Source organism: Puma concolor, chromosome A2, assembly GCF_028749965.1.
Source record: "Puma concolor isolate L17-30 chromosome A2, mPumCon1.1.hap2, whole genome shotgun sequence".
Classification (NCBI taxonomy): Eukaryota; Metazoa; Chordata; class Mammalia; order Carnivora; family Felidae; genus Puma; species Puma concolor.
Window position 1 is genome coordinate 114,189,803 of NC_141668.1, and position 21,816 is coordinate 114,211,618.

The 21,816-nt window shown below is 42.3% G+C and overlaps 1 protein-coding gene across 2 annotated transcripts in view; it reads right to left on the minus strand.

The window, feature by feature from the left end:
* ACAD9 (acyl-CoA dehydrogenase family member 9) overlaps positions 1 to 21,033 on the minus strand; it is a 47,436-nt gene extending 26,403 nt beyond the window's left edge. The window contains exons 1-2 of one of the 2 annotated variants that reach the window (XM_025922101.2): positions 20,828 to 21,033; positions 14,855 to 14,948 (exon numbers count right to left, since the gene is read on the minus strand). In XM_025922101.2, coding sequence (XP_025777886.2) covers positions 14,855 to 14,948; positions 20,828 to 20,977 — 244 coding nt within the window. In that variant the 5' untranslated portion in view covers positions 20,978 to 21,033. The remainder of the gene's footprint in view (positions 1 to 14,854; positions 14,949 to 20,827) is intronic. The other variant, XM_086697306.1, reaches the window with a different exon arrangement.
* Between the last annotated feature and the right edge of the window lie 783 nt (positions 21,034 to 21,816).

Consider the following 21,816-nt stretch of genomic DNA (forward strand, 5'->3'; position numbering starts at 1 on the left):
CCAAAGACAGCATACACATGACCATTAGACACAAGAAAAGATGCTGAACATCATTAATCATCAGGGAAAAGCAAATCAAAACCACAATAAAATGTCACCTCAGGCATGTCAGCATGGTTAGTACCAAAAAGACAAGAAATAACAAGTGTCGGTGAGGATGTGGAGAAAAAGTAACCCTTGTGCACCATTAGTGGGAATGCAAAATGGTGCAGCCACTGTGGAAAAACAGTATGAACGTTCCTCAAAAATGTTAAAATAGAACTGCCATACAATTCAGTAATTCCACTTCGGGGTATTTGTATCAAGGAAGCAAAAACACCAATTTGAAAAAGTACATACTGCTTCTATCTTTACTGCAACGTTATTAACAACGGCCAAAATATAGAAGCAAACTAAGTGTCCATCAATAGATGAATGGATAAAAAGATGTGGTATGTACATATACAATATTACTCAGCTATAAAAAAAATGAAATCATGTCATTTGTGACAACATGGATAGATGGAGAGGGTATCATACTTAGTGAAATGAGTAAGACAAAGACCGAATGCTTTCATTTATATGTGGAATCTAAAAAACAAAACAACCAAAACAGAAACAGACTCACAGACACAGAGAACAATAAGGTGGTTGCCAGAGGGGAGGAGGGATGGAGGGCTAGGCAGAAGTAGGGGAAGGGAATTAAAAGATATAAACTTCCAGTTACGGGGAAAAAAAAAAAAAAAGACACAGGGATACAATGTACAGCATAAGGAATACAGTTAATAATAGGTAACAACTTTGTATGGTGACAGATGGGAGCTAGATTTATACTGGTGATCACTTTGTAATATACATAAACGTTGCATCACTCACTAGATTGTTTACCTGAAACTAATATAATATTATACGTTAATTACACTTCAATTAAAATATAATAAAATAAAATGATCATTTAACTATAAAAAAGGATAAACTGGTCCTCAGGCAGTATTAAACAATCCAATTTAATTCTGCTGTTGTAGACAATATAGGACCCTCTCTTATATTCAAAATAATTTTAAGAGGCGTTATCAATAGTGTCTAGGGACAACTTTTTATTTGCAATAATTTTGGTATGTAAATATGAGTATTTTGTATCTCATTCCTTGTTAACTGGTACATAAAATGCCCACATTTCCTACTGTGCTCTCATTTCCACATAAAAGAATGGTTTCAGATAACACATGAACACAATGAAAACACTTTAACTTACTCTTTGGGTAGTGGGGGAGAGAGCAACCCTTCAAAGGATCAAACTGTTCCAAAGTAATTTACCGTACCCTAGAACAAAGCTTAACATTACAGACACACACACACACGCATGCATGCACGCACCTGGCACCAATGATGTGGAACCCACAGTGACTGCTACCCAGTAGGAAACTACCAGGCACATGCAGAAGCAGGGAAATATGACTGACAGTCTGATAGTGAAAAGAAACAACAATCAACTGAACACGACTCATAAACAACACAGATAGTAGACAAAGACATTAAAAGAGCCATTATAACTATATTCCAAATGCTTGAGAAAGTTAGAAAAAATACAAGCATGTTAAGGAGACATGGAAGAAATAGAAACATACAAGTTGAACTTCTAGAGAACACACACACACACACACACACACACACACACACACACACACACACTTGGAGTCCCCAAAGGAGGGTGGGGGAGGAGAGGGCAGGAGATGTGGTGCTAAAAAAATTTTAAAGAAATAATGGCCAAAAGCTAATCAAAGTTGGTCAATACTATGAACACACAGACCAAAGAACCAAAGTTCAAAGAATCTCAAGCAAAAGAAATGGGAAGAAAACTACACCAACACATATTATAATCCGATTTTCCTAGACCCAATCAAAAGCAGCCAAAGAATAAAGAGACGTTATGTAAGAATGATAAGATGGCGGCAGACACCTCGCTGGAAACATTAAGTCAGAAGACAGTGGAGCAAAGCCTTCAAGGGGCTGGAAGAACAATACCGTCAACAAAGAAATCTTTTCTGATGAAATAAACTTCACACACATAAAACTTGAAAACATTCATCCTGCAAAGCTACACAAAAAAAGTCTTCCCATGGAAAGGGATGGTACCAGAAAGAAATCCAGTTACACTGGAGGAAATGAAGATTAGAAATAGCAGGCAGACAGGGGCGCCTGGTGGCTCAGTCGGTTGAGTGTCTGACTTCAGCTCAGGTCATGGTGTCACAGTCCGTGGGTTCGAGCCCCATGTTGGGCTCTGTGCTGACAGCTTGGACCCTGGAGCCTGCTTTGGATTCTGTGTCTCCCTCTCTCTCCTACCCTCTCCCGTTCATTCTCTGTCTCAAAAATAAATAAACATCGGGGCGCCTGGGTGGCGCAGTCGGTTAAGCGTCCGACTTCAGCCAGGTCACGATCTCGCGGTCCGTGAGTTCGAGCCCCGCGTCGGGCTCTGGGCTGATGGCTCGGAGCCTGGAGCCTGTTTCCGATTCTGTGTCTCCCTCTCTCTCTGCCCCTCCCCCGTTCATGCTCTGTCTCTCTCTGTCCCAAAAATAAATAAAAAACGTTGAAAAAAAATTTAAAAAAAAAATAAATAAACATTAAAAAAATCTTTTTTTTTAATAATTTCAGATTTAAAGAAAAGTTACAAAAATAGTATAGAGTTCCTATGTACTCTACATCCCGCTTTTAAGAGAACCTTGTAAGAACCAGAAAAAATTCTCAAAATTAGGAAACTGGCATTCATCCAATATTACTAACTCACTTCCAGAATTAATTTCACTTCTTATCCATTAATGTCCTTTTTCTGTTCCTGGATCCAATCCAGGATTCTACATTGTATTTAGTGATGTTTCCTTAGTATCCTACAGTCTGTGAGAGTTCTTCAGTGTTTCCTGGTCTTTTGTAGCCCTGATACTTTTGAAACACCGGTTACTTTGTAGAATGTCCTTCAATTTGGGTTTGCCTGATGTTTTGACACGACTAGCCTGAGGTTATATGTTTTGGGCAAGAGTATCACAGGGGTTATGAAGTCTTCTCATGATTTGGTATATCATATCAGGGGGTACATGATGTCACTAAGTCTCACTACTGGTGATACTAACCTTGAATACTTGTGCAAGGTGGTGTATGCCAAGATTCTCTATATAAAGTTACTATTTTCCCCTTTGGAATTAGTAAATATCATAGGGAAACTACTTTGAGATTATATAAACAAACTGCTTCTCCTCAAACTTTAACCCGGTAACACTAGCATCCATTAGTGGAACTTGGCTACAACAATTTTACTATAGGGTGTGCTTCATGATAATTTTGTATTTTTACAATCCCTTCTATGCTTATTAAGTAGAAGAGAAACCCACTTGGAGTATAAAACACAAATTGGCCAAGAGGATGAAAAAAACATACTATACTAACACCAATCAAAAGACAGCTGGTGGGGCACCTGGGTGGCTCAGTCGGGCTGGGTGTCTGACTCGATTTCAGCTCAGGTCATGATCTCACGGTTCGTGAGATCGAGCCCTGCATCGGGCTCTGTGCTGCAGTGCAGAGCCTGCTTGGGGTTCTCATTTTGCTTCTCCCCTACGCATGCTTGCTCTCCCTCTCTCAAAATAAGCAAAAAAAAAAAAAAAAAAGGACAGCTGGAGTAGCAACACCAGGCAAAGTAGATTTCTGAACAAATGCTATCATCATGGATAAAAAGATCATTTCATTTCATAAGGACTCAGCAACTCAACATGCAGACAAATAATCCTGAATTTTCATGCACCTGATACCGAAGCCTCAAAATACATGAAAAAAACCTGATAGAAATAAAAAGGAAAAAAACATACAACCATGCTGGAAAGGTCAACATCCCTCTCTCATTAACTGATGGAAAAAGTCGCTAAAAAAATTTGTAAGGATACGTTAGAACAACACTACCAGCCAATCTGTCCTAATTGACATTTATAGAGCACTCAACCAAACGATGGAAGAATATTGTTTCAAGTGCACATGGAAGAACACCCACAAAGTAGACCATATTATGGCCATAAAAATTTTTCAATAAATCTAAGAGAACTCAAATTATACAATGTTCTCTGACCACAACGGACCACTTTTTAGAAATCAACAATGGGAATATCAGCACAAAGCCTACAGTCTTTAAGAGGATAAAGAGATAATGGGGCACCTGGGTGGCTCAGTCAGTTAAGCCTCTGACTGGCTCCAGTCATGATCTCACGGGTTGTGAGTTCGAGCCCCATGTCAGGCTCCATGCTAACAGCTTGGAGCCTGGAGCCTGCAGCCTGCTTTGGATTCTGTGTCTCCCTCTCTCTCTGCCCCTCCCCTGCTCACGCTCTCTTCTCTCTCTCTCTCTCTCTGCCCCTCTCCCACTCATGCTCAGTCTCTCTTGCTCTCAAAAACAAACATAAAAAATTTTGTTTAAAGAAAAAAAGAAGATAAAGAGATAAGATTATAAACAACTTCAAGTTAGTAGGCTCAACAACTTTGATAAAATGAATAAATTCCTTAAAATTTATGAACCATCAAAGTTCACAGAATTATATAATCTAAATAGCCTTATATCTATTAAAGAAATTGAATTAGTTAACTTTCCCATTAAGAAAATTCAAGGCTCAAATGGCTTCACTGCTGAATTCTGCCAAATATTTAGGGAAGAAATAACACCAACCTTACACAAGGCCTCAAAGAAACTTTAAGAGGAGGAAACATTTCCTGACTTAGTCTATATGGCAGGCCAGCATTATTCTGATTTTAAAAAATCACAGAAAATTAAACTACAGACAAATATGTCCAGGAACACAGATGCAAACATTCTTAAAATTTTAGCAAACTGAACCCAACAATGTAAGAAAGTAATAAACTCACGACCAAGTATGAATTATCCTGGAAATGTGAGGTGGGTGAGCAATCAACATGCAATTTACCAGGTCCATAAAGACAGAAAATAATCACCTCAAGAGATGTGGAAAAAAGCACTGGACAAAATTCGATACAATTTATGATGAAAATGGTCAGCAAACTAGAAATGAAAGGAACCTCCCTTAACCTAATACAGAGCGTGGACAAAAGCACAACTAACGTCACACCTAGCGGTCGAGACTGACTGCCTCGCCCTAAGATCAGGAACAAGGCAAGGAAGTCTGCTTTTGCTACTTACGTTCAACACCATACTGGAGGTTTTAGCCACCACGATGAAGCAAGTAAAGAAAGGGAAACCAGACTGGAAAGAAAGAAAGCAAACTGCCCTTCACCAACACCACTGTCTATGCAGAAAATCCTCCACGACCTACCCAAAAAACTCCTAGCACTAATAAATGAGTTGAAGAAGGGGTTTCTTTCCAGGTTTTCTCTTTATTAGCATTTCCATTTTGTTCATACATTCTTGACTTTCTTCATGTCTACCATGGGTTTAAGACAGCAGGTTTAAAGTCTGGTCCTCCATCAGATCTTTTACAGAAACAGTTTCTACTGTTTCGTTGGTTTGGTTTTGTTTTTCTTTGAACAGGCCGTTCTTTCCTGCTTCTTTGTATGCTTTGTGATTTTTTTTTTTTTTTTTTTACTGGAGATGTAAATCTGATAAAATGTGGTAACTCTGGAAATCAGATCTTCCCTCTCCCCCAGAGTTTGCAGGGTTTCTGCTTCTGCTTTTTGTTCTTTTAATTGAATATATTTGATATGTAGCATTGTCTAAATTTAAGGATACTAGGGATACCTGGGTGGCTCAGTCTGTTAAGGGTCCAACTTTGGCTCAGTTCATGATCTCACAGTTCATGGGTTTGAGCCCCGGTATTACGCTGTGCTGACAGCTCGGAGCCTGGAGCCTGCTTTGGATTCTGTGTCTTCCTCTCTCTCTCCCCTCCCCTGTTGTGTTCTGTCCCTCTGAAAAATGAATAAGCTTTAAAAAAAATTTTTTTAAAAGCTTAAGGATACCACATGTTGAATTTGATACATTTATATATTGCAATAAGATGGCCATTGTAGCCTTAGCTAATGCTTCTATCACATCATATATTTTTCATTTCTTTTTTGTGGTGGGAGTAAGACCTTATGCCTTAGCACATTTGGGGTTTATAATACAGTTTTGTTGTCTATAATCACTATACTGCTAAAGACTTATTTATCTAGTAGTTGCAAATTTTTATCCTTAAACATCTCTCCTGTACCGTCACCCCCTGGTAACTACCATTCTACTGTTTTTAGGAGCTTGGCTTTTTTAGATTCCACATGTAAGTGATGTTTTTTGTTTTTTTTTTTAATTTTTTTTAACGTTTTATTTATTTTTGAGAGAGGGAGAGACAGAGCATGAACAGGGGAGGGTCAGAGAGAGGGAGACACAGAATCTGAAACAGGCTCCAGGCTCTGAGCTGTCAGCACAGAGCCCGACGCAGGGCTCGAACTCACGGACCACGAGATCATGACCTGAGCCCAAGTCGGCCGCTTAACCGACTGAGCCACCCAGGCGCCCCAAGTGATGTTTTACAATATTGTCTTTCTCTGGCTTATCTCACCTAGCATGATGTCCTCAAGGTCTATTCATGTTGTTGCAAACAGCAGGCTTGTGTGTTTATATACGCACATAACTCACACTTTATTCATCAGTTGATGGGTACTTAGGTTGTTTCCACAGCTTGGCTACTGTGATTAATACTGCAATAAAAATGGGAGTGCACATCTCTCTGATACCCTATTTTCATTTTCTGTTTTCTTTGGATATATACCCAGAGGTAGAACTGATGGAACCTTTGGTAATTTTTTTTTTGGTAGGCTCAATGCCCAGCATAGAGCCCAGCATGGAGCTTGAACCCACAGTCCTTAGATCAAGACCTGACCTGAGATCAAGAGTCAGACACTTAACCGACTGAGCCACCCAGGTGTCTCCATAATTTTATTTTCTTTTTCTTTCTTTTTTTTTGGGGGGGGGGAGAGGGGAGGGCACAAGTGAGTGAGGGGCGGAGAGAGAGAAGTTGGGGCTTGAGCTCACCAGATGTGAGGCTCAAACTCCTGGACCGTGAGATCATGACCCAAGCCGAAGTCAGATGCTTAATGACCAAGCCACTCAGGCGCCCCGTATTTTCACTCGGGGAACCACTATGCTATTTTCCACGATGTCGGAAACAGTCACATTCCCATCAAAAGGGTACACGGATTCCCTTTTCTCTACATCTGTGTCAACACTTTTATCTCATCTTCTTGAGGAGAGCTGTTCTAATAGGTGTGAGCTGATACTTCAGTGTGCTTCTGATTTGACTTTCCCTGATGACTACTCATGTTGGGCACCCCTTGTACCTGTTGGCCATCTGTATGTCTTCTCTGGAAAATGACTATTTAGTTCCTCTGCCCTTTTTTAAATTGGATTGCCTGAGTTTGCTACTGAGTTGTAAGAGTTCTTTACGTATTTTAGATAGTAATCCCTTATCCAATATATGGTTTGCAAATATTTTCTCCCAATTCTTAAGTGATGGTTTCTTTTGCTGTGTGGAAGTTTTTAAGTTTGCTACAGTCCCATACGTTGATTTTTGCTTTTGTTGATTGTACTTTTGATGTTTGGATTTTAAAAAACTGTTTTTTGTTTGTTTTTTTTTTTTTAACAGTGCCAGTGATCAGCCCCAGGTATAAATCTAAGGCCTTCTCAGGTCCTTCCTGAGTCTATGCCTTTCCCTGGGCATATGTGGTGACTTTCTAATTCCCCCTGTATATATGATTGCTTTTGAATGTCCTGGTCTTCAATCTGGTTCCCAAAAGAGGAAAAAGAAAAATGAAGGGCGGGGGCGGGGGGGGGGGGGGGACAAGAAAAGACACAGCATCCCCTGACTGTCACTTTCACTACAGGGGTAAGGGTTTGCAACAATAAGAGAAGGTGGAAAAATGGTCTCTGCCTTTTGGTCTGTATCTCTGTGATCAGAAGCAGCAATCAGAGCACAGATCCCTAATACTTGACGGCCAAGGTGTTTTTGTCTCCTCTGGCTCCCACAAGCTGAGTGCAAGCTGCTCCAGGAAGAAGTGCACAGCTGACTACTTTGGGGCTGGGGTGGGGAATGTGTAGCTGTGCTCAGAGCTAAATTAAATGGACTCCAGAGTTCCAAAAACAGTTACATCACACAGATTCTGCCACTGTTGTCCAGGTGGGGAGACAGATCCCTGGTGCTTCCTACCACTCTGCTATTGTCCCAGAATTCTCTGGTCAATTGATTTTGACAAAGGTACCAAGTGAATTAAATGAGGAAAGGATAATCTTTTCAGCAAATATTGCTGCAACAATTGGACAGTCATATGCAAAAAATCCTCAAATTTTACCTCACATCATATATAAAATTAACTGGAAAAGGGTCATAAATCTGAATGTTAACACTTAAAAATATAAGCCTTCTAAAGTAAATATAGACAGAAATCACCAAGACCTTAGGTTTGGCAGATTTCTTACATAAAATACAAAAAAAAATATGAACTACAAAAGAAAATAAAATTGTACTTAAATCAATATTAAAAACATTTGCTCTTTACTTAACAAATATTATTCTTTTTTTAAAAGTTTATTTATTTATTTTAAGAGGGGGGGAGGGGCAGAGAGAATCCCAGGCAGGCTCTGTGCGGTCAACGCACAGCCCAATGCGGGGCTCAATCTCATGAACTGTGAGATAATGACCTGAACCGAAATCAAGAGTCAGATGCTTAACCGACTGAGCTACCAAGGTGCCCCAACTTTTGCTCTTCAAAAAGATAAAATGATCAATGAAACCAGAAGCTGGTCCTTTGAAAGAATGAACAAAACTGATAAACCACTAGCCAGTTTGATCAAAAAGAAGAAGGAAAGGACCCAAATAAATAAAATCAAGTATGAAAGAGGAGAGATCACAACCAACACAGCAGAAATAAAAACAATAATAAGAGAATATTATGAGCAATTATACACCAGTAAAATGGGCAACCTGGAAGAAATGGACAAATTCCTAAAAACCTATACACTACCAAAACTGAAACAGGAAGAAATAGAAAATTTGAACAGACCCACAACCAGTAAAGAAATCGAATTAGTAATCAAAAATCTCCCAAAAAACAAGAGTCCAGGGCCAGATGGCTTTCCAGGGAAATTCTACCAAACAATTAAAGAAGAGTTAATACCTATTTTTTGGAAGCTGTTCCAAAAAACAAAAATGGAAGGAAAATTTCCAAACTTATTCTATGAGGCCAGCGTTACCTTGATTCCAAAACCAGACAAGACCCCACTAAAAAGGAGAACTACACAACAATTTCCCCGATGGACATGGATGCAAAAATCCTCAACAAGATATTAGCCAACCAGATCCAACAATACATTTAAAAAATTATCCACCACGACCAAGTGGGATTTATGCCTGGGATGCAGGGCTGGTTCAATATCCGCAAAACAATCAGTGTGACTCATCACGTCAATAAAAGAAAGGACAAGAACCATATGATCCTCTCAATACATGCAGAGAAAGCATCTGACAAAATACAACATCCTTTCTTGATAAAAACCCTCAAGAAAGTAGGGATAGAAGGATTACACCTCAAGATCGTAAAAGCCATGTACGAAAGACCCAACACTAATATCATCCTCAATGGGGAAAACCTGAGAGCTTTCCCCCTAAGGTCATGAATAAGACAGGGATGTCCACTCTTGCCATTGTTATCCAACATAGTATTGGAAGTCTTAGCCTCAGCAATCAGACAACACAAAGGAATAAAAGGCATCCAAATAGGCCAGGAGGAGGTCAAACTTTCCCTTTTTGCAGATACTCTATACGGAAAACCCAAAAGATTCCACCAAAAAACTGCTAGACTGATTCAGGAATTCAGGAAAGTTTCAGGATACAAAATCAATGCACAGAAATTGGTTGCATTTCTATACACCAACAATGAAACAACAGAAAGAGAAATCAAGGAATCGATCTCATTTACAATTGCATCCAAAACCATAAAATACCTAGGAATAAATCTAACCAAAGAGGTGAAAAATCTCTACACTGAAAACTATAGAAAGCTTATGAAAGAAACTGAAGAAGACACAAAAAAATGGAAAAAGATTCCATGCTCCTGGATAAGAAGAACAAATATTGTTAAAATGTCAACACTACCTAAAGCAATCTACATATTCAATGCCATCCCTATCAAAATAACACCAGCATTCTTCCTAGAACTAGAGCAAACAATCCTAAAATTTGTATGGAACCAGAAAAGACCCCAAAGAGCCAAAGCAATCATCAAAAAGAAAACCAACACAGGAGGGGTCACAATCCCAGACTTCAAGCTGTATTACAAAGCTGTAATCATCAAGACAGTATGGTACTGGCACAAGAACAGACACTCAGATCAATGGAACAGAACAGAGAACCCAGAAATGGACCCACAAACGCATGGCCAACTAATCTTTGACAAAGCAGGAAGGAGTATCTAATGGAATAAAGATAGTCTCTTCAGCAAGTGGTGCTGGGAAAACTGGACAGCAACATGCAGAAAAATGAACCTGGACCACTTTCTTTCTTTTTTTTTTTTTTTTAAATTTTTTTTTTTTTAACATTTATTTATTTTTGAGAGAGAGAGAGACAGAGCATGAACAGGGGAGGGGCAGAGAGAGAGGGAGACACAGAATCTGAAACAGGCTCCAGGCTCTGAGCTGTCAGCACAGAGCCCAACGTGGGGCTCGAACTCACGGACCGTGAGATCATGACCTGAGCCGAAGTCAGCTGCTTAACCGACTGAGCCACCCAGACGCCCCGAACCTGGATCACTTTCTTACACCATAGACAAAAATAAACTCAAAATGGATGAAAGACCTCAATGTAAGACAGGAAGCCATCAAAATCTTTGAGGAGAAAGCAGGCCGATCTTGGCTGCAACAACTTCTTACTCAACACATCTCCAGAGGCAAGGGAAACCAAAGCAAAAATGAACTATTGGGACCTCATCAAAATAAAAAGCTTCTGCACAGAGAAGGAAACAATCAGCAAAACTAAAAGGCAACCGACAGAATGGGAGAAGATATTTGCAAATGACGTATCAGATAAAGGGTTAGTATCCAAAATCTCTAAAGAACTTGTCAAACTCAACACCCAAAAAACAAACAATCCAGTGAAGAAATGGGCAAAAGAGAGGAATAGACACTTCTCCAAAGAAGACATCCAAATGGCCAAGTGACACATGAAAAAATGCTCAACATCACTCATCATCAGGGAAGTACAAATCAAAACCACAATGAGATACCACCTCACGCCAGTCAGAATGGCTAACATTAACAACTCAGTCAACAACAGATGTTGGCGAGGATGCGGAGAAGGAGGATCTCTCTTGCACTGCTGGTGGGAATGCAAACTGGGGCAGCCACTCTGGAAAACAGCATGGAGGTTCTTCAAAAAATTAAAAATAGAACTACCCTACGACCCAGCAATTGCACTACTAGGTATTTATCCAAGGGATACAGGGATGCTGTTTGGAAGGGGCACATGCACCCCCATGTTTATAGCAGCACTATCGACAATAGCCAAAGTATGGAAAGAACCCAAATGTCCATCGATGGATGAATGGATAAAGAAGATGTGGTACATATATACAAAGGAGTATTACTCAGCAATCAAAAAGAATGAAATCTTGCCATTTGCAACTTTGTGGATGGAACTAGAGAGTATTATGCTAAGCAAAATTAGTCAGAGAAAGCCAAATATCATGACTTCACTCATAGGAGGACTTTAAGACACACAACAGATGAACACAAAGGAAGGGAAGCAAAAATAATATAAAAACAGGGAGGGGGAGGGGCGCCTGGGTGGCGCAGTCGGTTAGGCCTCCGACTTCAGCCGGGTCACGATCTCGCGGTCCGTGAGTTCGAGCCCCGCGTCGGGCTCTGGGCTGATGGCTCAGAGCCTGGAGCCTGTTTCCGATTCTGTGTCTCCCTCTCTCTCTGCCCCTCCCCCGTTCATGCTCTGTCTCTCTCTGTCCCAAAAATAAATAAACGTTGAAAAAAAAAATTAAAAAAAAAACAGGGAGGGGGACAAAACAAAAGAAACTCTTAAATATGGAGAACAAACAGAGGGTTACAGGAGGAGTTGTGGGAGGGGGGATGGGCCAAATGGGTCAGGGGCATTAAGGAATCTACTCCTGAAATCGCTGTTGCACTATATGCTAACTAACTTGGATGTAAGTTAAAAAAATGAATTAAAAAAAAGAAAAAAAAAGATAAAATGAAAAGTCAAACCACAGACTAGAAGGAGAAAAATTTTGTAAACAGATATTGGGCAGAAAACTAGCACTGAGAATAAAGACTTCTTATAACTCAACAGTAAGACAATCCCATTTTTTTTTAATGTATAAAATATGTGAAAGACATTTCACCAAAAAAGATACACAGATTGCAGGTAAGCCCATAAGATGCCTAACATTATCAGTGATCAGGGAAATGAAAAGTATAGCCACAATGAGTTACCACAAGACACCCACTAAAGCGGCTAAAATAGAAGACAGACCATATGAAGTGTTAGTGAAAATGCGGAGCAACAGCAAATATAATACTCCACTAGTGGGAATGTTAAGTGGTAACCACAGTGGAAAACAGTTTGGTGGATAAAGTTAAATGTGAACCTATCTTGTAATCCAGACATTCCACACCTTCGTATTTTCCCAAGAGAAATGTGAGCATATGTGCACCAGACTCATAGAAAAACACTCACAACACCTTTTGTGATAGCTAAAGTCTGGATGCATAATGAATGTCAATTAATAGATGAATGAATAAACTACGGTATATCCACACAAAGAAATACTACGTGGCATTAAAAGGGATGAACTATTAGTACACACAACACAGACGAAAACTCAAAAGTTATACTGAAATCAGCTAGACAAAAACGTACGTAACGTAGAATTCCACTTAAACAGAACTCCAGGAAACGCAAACTTATCTACGACAGACATCAGATCACTGGTTGCCTGGGGACAGGAGGGATGAAAAGGGCACGAGAAAACATTGAGGGGTAATGGATAGGTTTAGTAACGTAATTGTGTTGATGGTCCCTTGGGAGTACATATATATATCAGAATTTATCAGACATTACCCTTTAAATATGTGCAAATTACACCTCCATAAAGCTTATGAAAACCTTGACAAATCACACAGTAAAAGTTTAAGTAAAAGAGCAAGGAACTGAGAAAAGATACAAGAAGATAATCACTAAACCAAAAACAGAAGTATTTCTAAATAAAAGATATTTATACACAACTAAGCAACTTTTAAAACTAGCAACGTAACAACACTCAGTGATATAAAATTTCTCAAAATGTGTGGGGGGGGGGGAGGTGAAGAGGGGAGGACTAAGACGCTTCCAGGGAGTCCACAGGGTCAAAGCTATTTTAGCAATGGTAAAATTTTCTTTGCCTTTTTAATTCTATTTCTGTCATGAGTATACAGTGGGGTTTTCCAAGGACTACATGAAATATATCATAGATTAAATGCAGAAACAGTTCTGGGAATCCAGCTGGATTCTGGTTCCAGTTAGATTCTGAGATCTGTTGCATATAACAATAAGCCAAATATTTAAAAGATCTGCAAAACTGTAAAACCATACCACTCCTATTTTTGTTTGTTTATTTGTTTGGAATTAAATATTAGGGGCACCTGGGTGGCTCAGTCAGTTGAGCATCCAACTTTTTTTTTTTTAATAATGTTTATCTTTGAGAAAGAGACAGAGTGTGAGCATGGTAGGGGCAGAGAGAGAGGGAGACACAGAATCCGAAGCAGGCTCCAGGCTCCAAGCTGTCAGCACAGAGCTCGACATGGGGCTCGAACTCACGAACTGCAAGATTGTGACCTGAGCTGAAGGACGCTCAATCAACTGAGCCACCCAGGCGCCCCGTGCGTCCAACTCTTGATTTTGGCTCAGGTCATGAAACCAGGGTCGTGGGATCAAGCCCTGCACTGGGCTCTGTGCTGAGCATTGAGCCTACTTATGATTCTACCCCTCTCTCCCTCTCTCTCTCTCTCTCCCACTCTGCCCCTTTCTCCAGCTTGCGCTCTCGCTCTCAAAAAAAAAAAAAAAAAAACTAAAAAATTAAAAAATAATTTAAAAAAGGAAATATTATTTGTCATTTAAAATATTGTTTCTGTTAACATGTAATGGGCTTTTCATAATTTTAAATAAATAAATGAACACAGTAATTTTTAAATTTCTCAGTTTTGATCTTCTAGCAGGGCACATGTCCCTAGAGAAAACCCACATCAAAAAGAACTCTGGAGTCCTCAGTGCTAGAGAGGTAGTCCCGGCTGTGTGTGAATCATCACTGAGCTCCCCAGAGAGCTCTGTCCACCGAGGGGCCGCAGCTCCATCCCAGGGCTGGCTGCCAGCTCTAAGGGAGGCATCCCGCAGGCTGTACTGGGGCCGTCAAAACCTGAGCTCTGCAGGCTGCCGGACTATTCCCGGTTCCTAATGAGCTAATAGAGAGTAAATCTTTAAAAACATTTACAGCATTTTTATATTGCCACACAACCAAGCACATGATCAATGGATTTATATTCTATAGATCTTTGGTTATTTTTCTTTTCATTTTTCTAGTTGTTCATTTTATTATAGTTTATGAAAGTGTTGGTCTGCAACAGTTTGGAAATGTTTAACAGTGATCCTTCATCACAGAAACATCGAGAAGCACTAAACTAGATGCCTTGTAATTAAATAGCATTTATAAACTGGGATGATTCTTAAAGCAAAATATTATCAATAGATATTATTTCTCCATGATTAATGATATTCAAGACAGCTCCCATATGAGTATTGCTTCTAATGTAAATATCTAAACAACCATCCTTAAAATGGAAATGAGTAACGATAAAGATCATACATACCCTCTTCAGTGAAGAATTTTTCTACAGGTCCCACAAACTGATTGATTTCATTAAGTTCATCTTGGCTAACTTCTGGAAATGGGAAAACTTCTTTCTAAAAATGATAAACATTGACTAAAAATTTAATTGTTAACAACCTCCCAGAGTGGTAATATCAGTCAAAAGGGGAGGAAACAGGGCGCCGGGGTGGCTCAGTTGGTTGGACTCTGACTCTTTTGGCTCAGGGCATGATCCTGCACGGAGTGTGGAGCCTGCTGGAGATTCTCATGCTCTCTCTCTGCTCCACCCTCCCCCCCTCGCTCTCAAAAAAAAAAAAAAAAAAAAAAAGGCAGAGGTAGGAAACAGTTGGTAGATTCTGTGTCCAGTAGGTGAGGCCTTACTCACTGAAGAAGTCAGAATGCAAATTCTAGAACAGGAGTTGTGCGCAGGACTCCACCAGCCATGGAGATCCTCCCTCCAACTTGAGCAGGTTTATTCTGGATTTGGATCGGCTTTCCCAATCAGCAACAAGTTATGTGGAGTGTCCCACAAAGCAAAGGGCCCCAACACTTCAAAGCCTTGGGTTTTGTTCCCTGCTTTGCAGCCTGCTAACTGGGTGGTCTTGGCCAACCCCCTTCACCTCTTCATATGCCATCCATAACATGCAGGTAGTATTTACTCAATGGTGTCATGAGGATTGTGAAAAGGAATAGACGGGAAAGCTCTCTACTGATACGTAAAATTCTACACTGGTTATTTTGTGAGTTCAAAGATGTTACGCCGACAAGAATACACTGTGGTGACAAGGCCGCACATCCCTCCAGGTTCTCACCTGGCTGCGTACGCCAGCCTCCATCCCTCCTGTTTGATAACACCTGCTACCTGTAGGGAGGGCCACTGCAGGGTGAGCCAAATCAGCCTGAATTCAACTCCGGCTCTGCCACTTACATGTGCGACTTGGCCTTTCTCAGTGTCAGTTTCTCTTCTGTTACAGAGGACACTTCAGAAGGTGAGGCTCTCAAGAGACAAGGTGTATCCTGGAACCCAAAGTAACTGATTATCCATATGAGATACTGGCTCTGCTCTGGTCTCCGCCTCACAGCCTGGAAAACAGCTGAGCTTCAAGTCTCTGTCTCAAACTGTCAAGTACCCAATGTTTCCGGCCGGTCTAGGATTCCTCACTGGGTCGTCACCATATACTGCCTAAAATCTCCTGCTGTGCTCTTAGCCCCTCTGGCTTTCTGGGCTCCTGCTACCCCTCAGCTGCCAGCACAGCACAAGTACTTGGGACTTGAGAAGTGAGGTCGCCGATCACAGGCTGCCAGCCTCCAGGAGCCCTGCCTCTCCTCACGGCACCTCCCACCAAGTGTTCAAGAAAGGTCTTCAAAGCAGAGGAGTCCTCAGTCTTCCCCCTCCAGCCTCTCGTGTGGCTCATCAGCCACTGAAGCCTGTCCGCTCTAGTAACATGCTCCCAGGTCTGTTCTCTCCTCTCAGGACCCATGATTCCAGGCTTGTGGTGGATCCCTATCCAAAAATGACAGCAGACTTAGAGGAATTCCTGTCCCCCGCCCCCAGGCCATCCCTTACTCTGCCCTCAAGATGGTCTAGAAGGAAAAAACGCTGAGATTTTCATCGTCTCAGAACAAAACCGGTTGCTTAGCAGAGCATCTAGAGGCTCAAACCAGGCCCTTCACAGCCTCATTAGTTCCTGTGGGCCTTGTGCATTAGGCTGTGCTAGAGGAAGATTATTCAGTGCTGGTACCAGTGAGCAAGAGAACAGCCTGAGCTAACTGGCCGCACCTATAACCAAAACCCTTTGGATCTGGATTTGCAGGACTGCTACAGGAAGAGAGATCTCACGTGCATTTAAGAACAGATCTCTGATAGCAAAGTTCAAAAACCTAATGGGGTGCCTTATAGATGTTAGGCTTAATTTCGATTCAGCAGTTTTAACATTCTTAAAGCAGTGGAACCTGTTTTTCAAATAAATCTACTACAGAAGCCAAATATGAAAAACAGGTAAAAGCGAAGCTGCTGTGGTGGGGGATGGGGAGGTCACCCACACGCCTCCCATTCGACTCTCCACTGGTCCCCTGCAGTAGCCGCTGGGACACTTCCTTGAATAGCAAGGGTCGAACTGCGGGCAGTGTGACAGCTACAGGCCTAGAGGATCTTGAAGGTTTTTCTCTCTTCTGAGATTCTTAGCATCTCAGATGCTATGTTTCTGCTCAAACCCCAATGATGCTGTGAGAGAGGAGGTTGGCCTGAATCAGGGCAGTAGCAGTGGAAGGGCTTAAAAGTGGTCACATTCTAAATATATCCCGAAAGTAGAGAAAACAGGATTTGCTGTTGGCTTAGATGTGGATTACGAGAATAAGAGGCATCACAGGAGACTCCAGGCGTTTGGCCTGAACAAGTGGAACAGAGGCCCCACCATCTATGATAAAGAGGACTGGTGGGAGGAATAAGATTGGGTGGAAAGACCAGGAACTCAATTTTAGTATGCTAAATCTGAGGTGCATATTAGACATCTAAGTGGAGCTTTTGAGTATAAAGGCAGAGATCAAGAGCCTAGAGTTCAGTAAGTCTGAACTGGAGAAATAGATCTGAGTCACCAGGATATTGACAGTATTTAATTTTTTTTTAATGTTTATTTATTTTTGTGAGAGAGAGTGTGAGTGGGGTAGGAGCAGAGAGAGAGGGAGACACAGAATCTGAAGCAGACTCCAGGCTCTGAGCTGTCAGCACAGAGCCCGATGCAGGGCTCAAACTCACGAACCGTGAGATCATGACCTAAGCTGAAGTCTGACGCTTACCAACTGAGTCACCCAGGTGCCCCAGGATATTGACAGTATTTTTTTTTTTTAATTTTTTTTTCAACGTTTTTATTTATTTTTGGGACAGAGAGAGACAGAGCACGAACGGGGGAGGGGCAGAGAGAGAGGGAGACACAGAATCGGAAACAGGCTCCAGGCTCCGAGCCATCAGCCCAGAGCCTGACGCGGGGCTCGAACTCACGGACCGCGAGATCGCGACCTGGCTGAAGTCGGACGCTTAACCGACTGCGCCACCCAGGTGCCCCGGATATTGACAGTATTTAAAGCCACAATACTAAATTAGATTAAAGGAAGAATTGTGGATAAAAAGAGAAGTCTATAGACGGAGTCTCAGAAAACTCCAACTCTGAAAAACAGACCCATAAATACAGAGAACTAAAGGGTGCCAGAGAAGGAGATAGGAGAATGGGCCAAATAGGTGAAGAGGAGTGGGAGGTATAGGTTTCCAGGGATGAAAGGTACGGCAAAGGGAACATGGCCAATGGTATTCTAACACTGTTGTATGGTGACAGATGGCAGCTACACTTGTGACGAGCCTAAATATAGACTTGTCAAATCACTTTGTTGTACACCTGCAACTAATGTAACGTTGTGTGTCAACTATGCTTCAACTAAAAAAAAAAGAAAAAAGATACACCTGAAACTAATATAACAGTGTTGTGTTAACTATACTGTAATTAAAAAATAATAATAAAAAAATACAAAGTTAGGGGAGTCTGGCTGACTCTGTTGGTAGAGCATCTGACTCGTGACCTTGGGGTCATGAATTCAAGCCCACATTTGGTATAGAGATTACTTAAAAAAAAAAAAAAAAAAAAAAAAAAGGTTAAAAATAGGACCACCCTACAATCCAGTAATCGAACTACTGGGGATTTACCCAAAATATACAAAAACACTAATTCAAAAAGATACACACAACCCTGTATTTATTGCAGCATTACTTACAATGGCCAACTTATGGAAGCAGCCCAAGTGCCCATCGACAGTTGAATGGAAAAAGATGTGGCATATGTGTACAATGAAATATTATTCACCCATAAGAAAATGAAATCTTGCTATTGGCAACATGGATGGAGCTAGAGAGTATTATGCTAAGTGAAATAAGCCAGAGAAAGACAAATGCCATATGATTTCACTCATGTGGAATTTAAGAAACAAAATAAATGAGCGAAGGGAAACAAGAGAAAGACGCAAACTAAGAAAAAGACTCTGAACTACAGAGACTAAACGGATGGTTATTACAGGGGAGGTAGGTAGGGGGGATGGTTAAAAAAGGTGATGGGAATTAAAGTGTACATTTACCATGATGAGAACTGAGTAATGATTAGAACTGCTGAATCACTGTATTGTACACTTGAAACTAACATAACACCGCATGTTAACTATACTGGAACTAAAATTAAAAACCTAGACAAAAAGAAAAAAAAAATTCCCAACTCTGACTGGGCTAGTCAGACTGGCCACTGTTTACAGGGTAAGGAGCCAAGAAAGAACCAGGAAAAGCGACAGAGAAGCATTAGCCAACGAAGTAAACAGAAAAGCCAGAAGGGATTTTTTTTTTTTTTTTTTTTAGAAGCCAGGAGTGATGAACTGTGTCAAATGCCAGAGATGGATCAAGTAAGATGAGAAAATACCACTAGATTTGACAACAGGGAGGTCACCACTGATGCAGGAGAGCAGTTTTAGCAGATTGTTAAGGACAGAAGCCTGAATGGTATGGGGGCAAGACACAGCAGAGAGGAAACAATCACTGATGTAGATGAGAAAGGAGAGAATTACTGGATCAATGAATGCCCCTGAGTAGGTGAGAAGGCAGGGGATCTAGTGATGAGGTTGGTCTTTGCCAAGAGTAGATAGTTCATCCACAGAAAGAGCGTAGACCGTATGGGTATGTGTGGGGAAGAGGGGTAAATGTGGCGGAGGTTCTCACCTGACTGTATGTACTTTCTCAGTGAAACAAGAAGCAAAGTTGACAGGTGGGTGTGAAGACGGGGAGGTGGTACAAGAGGCTTCGAGAAAGAGATGCATGAAAGATTCGGGGTTTTTTCACTCGTGTGCTGGAAGGCATGACATCCCAGGGCTGAGTGCCCAATGGCCCCAGGTTCTGGGAAAAATGGTTTCTCAAATGTTAAAACCTGGGTTTGTACTTCCTAGCAGGGCAAACCACTCTGAATTTCAGCTTCTGCAACTGTAATGCCTGATTAGAGGAACAGTCTAAAAGAAAACACCAGGGAGTAACTTTAAATAATACAGTATCAGCCAACATTTCAGCCTACCTCAAAGCATTTGACACAAATGTCTGCTTTACACTGCACTTTTAGGAGTGGGCAAGTACTACTTTTACTATTTTGTAGATTAGCACACTCAGGCACGGGAAAGTGAAGTGACTAATCCAAGTGGTGAGTGAAGCCGGCATTAATTACCTACCCTGCTGCCTCTTGCATCAGCACGGTACCTGACAGTTTACAAAGCATTTCCACACACTATAAATGTCACTTTACAACACATCTGTGTGAGACAGCACACATCACTAGCTCCACTTTAAGGCTGAAAGCACTGAGGCTCAAAGTTACAGGACCAAGGACCAAGGTCAAATCCCTAAGAGGACAGTGAGTGCTTGATAATGTAGCTGTTACTGCTGACAGGGTTGTACGACCTATGGAAGGGAAGGGATGGGGAAGGCAACTTGAAGCCAGACTGCCGGGGAGCCTGGGAGCCTGAGTGACAAAGGGACGCGCTGGAACTCAAGCCGTGAAAGCTAAGGGGCCCCTGGAAGAGGACAGAAGAGCGCCAGGGTCTGAGCTGTGTTTTAGGAATCACATAGGAGCCACCGCACATTCCGGGGCCAGAACGCCGAGTGGAGTGACCACCTCGCCTAGGGTTTCCCAAATTGAGCTAACAAGAATTAGCTGGAACATACGTCACAACCACAGATGGATTCTCAGGACCCCGTCCCCGGGACTCTTCCCCTTCCCTGGAAAGGTTCCAGCGGGGCTCAGGAACTTGGGAACTTTAGCACGCCCCTCCACCCCCGCCGCCCGACGGGTATATATGTCAGCCAGGTATGGGGACTCTCACTCACTCCGACCCCTCTTTTCTGCTAAAGGGCAAAAAGCGAGAGGCAAGAGCTCAAGGGTCGACCAGGGCTCGGCGTTACCTTCTCGATTTTGCCCAGGAAGAGCTCCTTGGCGAAAGCCGGGCTCGGCGGACTAGTGCGCAGCAGGCGCCGGCTCGCTGCGAAGGCCACCAGGGCCCGGCGGGCACGCGCCGCCGCCGCCCTGCGCAAGAGGAGAACCACCGCACTCATGCTGCTTAAGTCGACCGCGCCACCCCCGCGTCGGAGGCCTCCTTTTTGGAGCCCCGGTCACGTGCACGCGGCTCGCGCCGCCGGATGACGTCACCGGCCTGAGCCCAGCCGCCGGTCTGCACCGCCCCGCCCGCCGCCTCTGCGCTTGCGCGGCTTTCCGCCGGGGAGGGGGAGGTCGCAGGGGGTTGGGTTGCTGCCGTGTTGGCGGCTTCGTGCTCGGCTTCGAGGGGCTGCTGCGAAGTGTTTGTTTTAAAATGCCGGTGGGTGGTTGCGTCCCTGCCAGCCGGGGGAAACTTGTCAGGGACTCCCAGCTCCCTCTCGCCAGTTGTGGCGCTGAGGACGCCGCATAGCGAAAGAAAAGGAAATGGGGCAGGAGGAATTTACAGTATTGGTTTATCTCTGGGGGGGAGCTCAGTAGGCGTAATGTTTTTTAAAAAAGTGAATGGTGGATTCCTTTTGATTCGTGGCTTTCGTGTATGTTACATATCCTTATTTTGCAAGAGGAAAATAAAAAGCTTGTTCTGCCAGAAAGGGGTCTGGATATAATCCTGAGTTACAAAACTCTCCCTGGGAAACAGCAACTTAAAAGGCAGGCGGAGGAAGAGAAGTTCCAGAGGGAACCGAGAAGGGGTGTGTACACTTGGACGGGACGGGCAAGGCGATGGGGCCAAGGGAGGAGGGCCGGCAGCCCCGTGGCACCCCAGGTCCTTGCGCAGCGATGCCTGCCTGACCCGCGGCAAGTGGGCATTCTCTTGTGGTTTTAAGTCAGCCTCCTCCAGGAACATTTCTTGTTTGTGCTTGTACCCTGATTCTGGCATTGACACAGTATTGGAAAACGC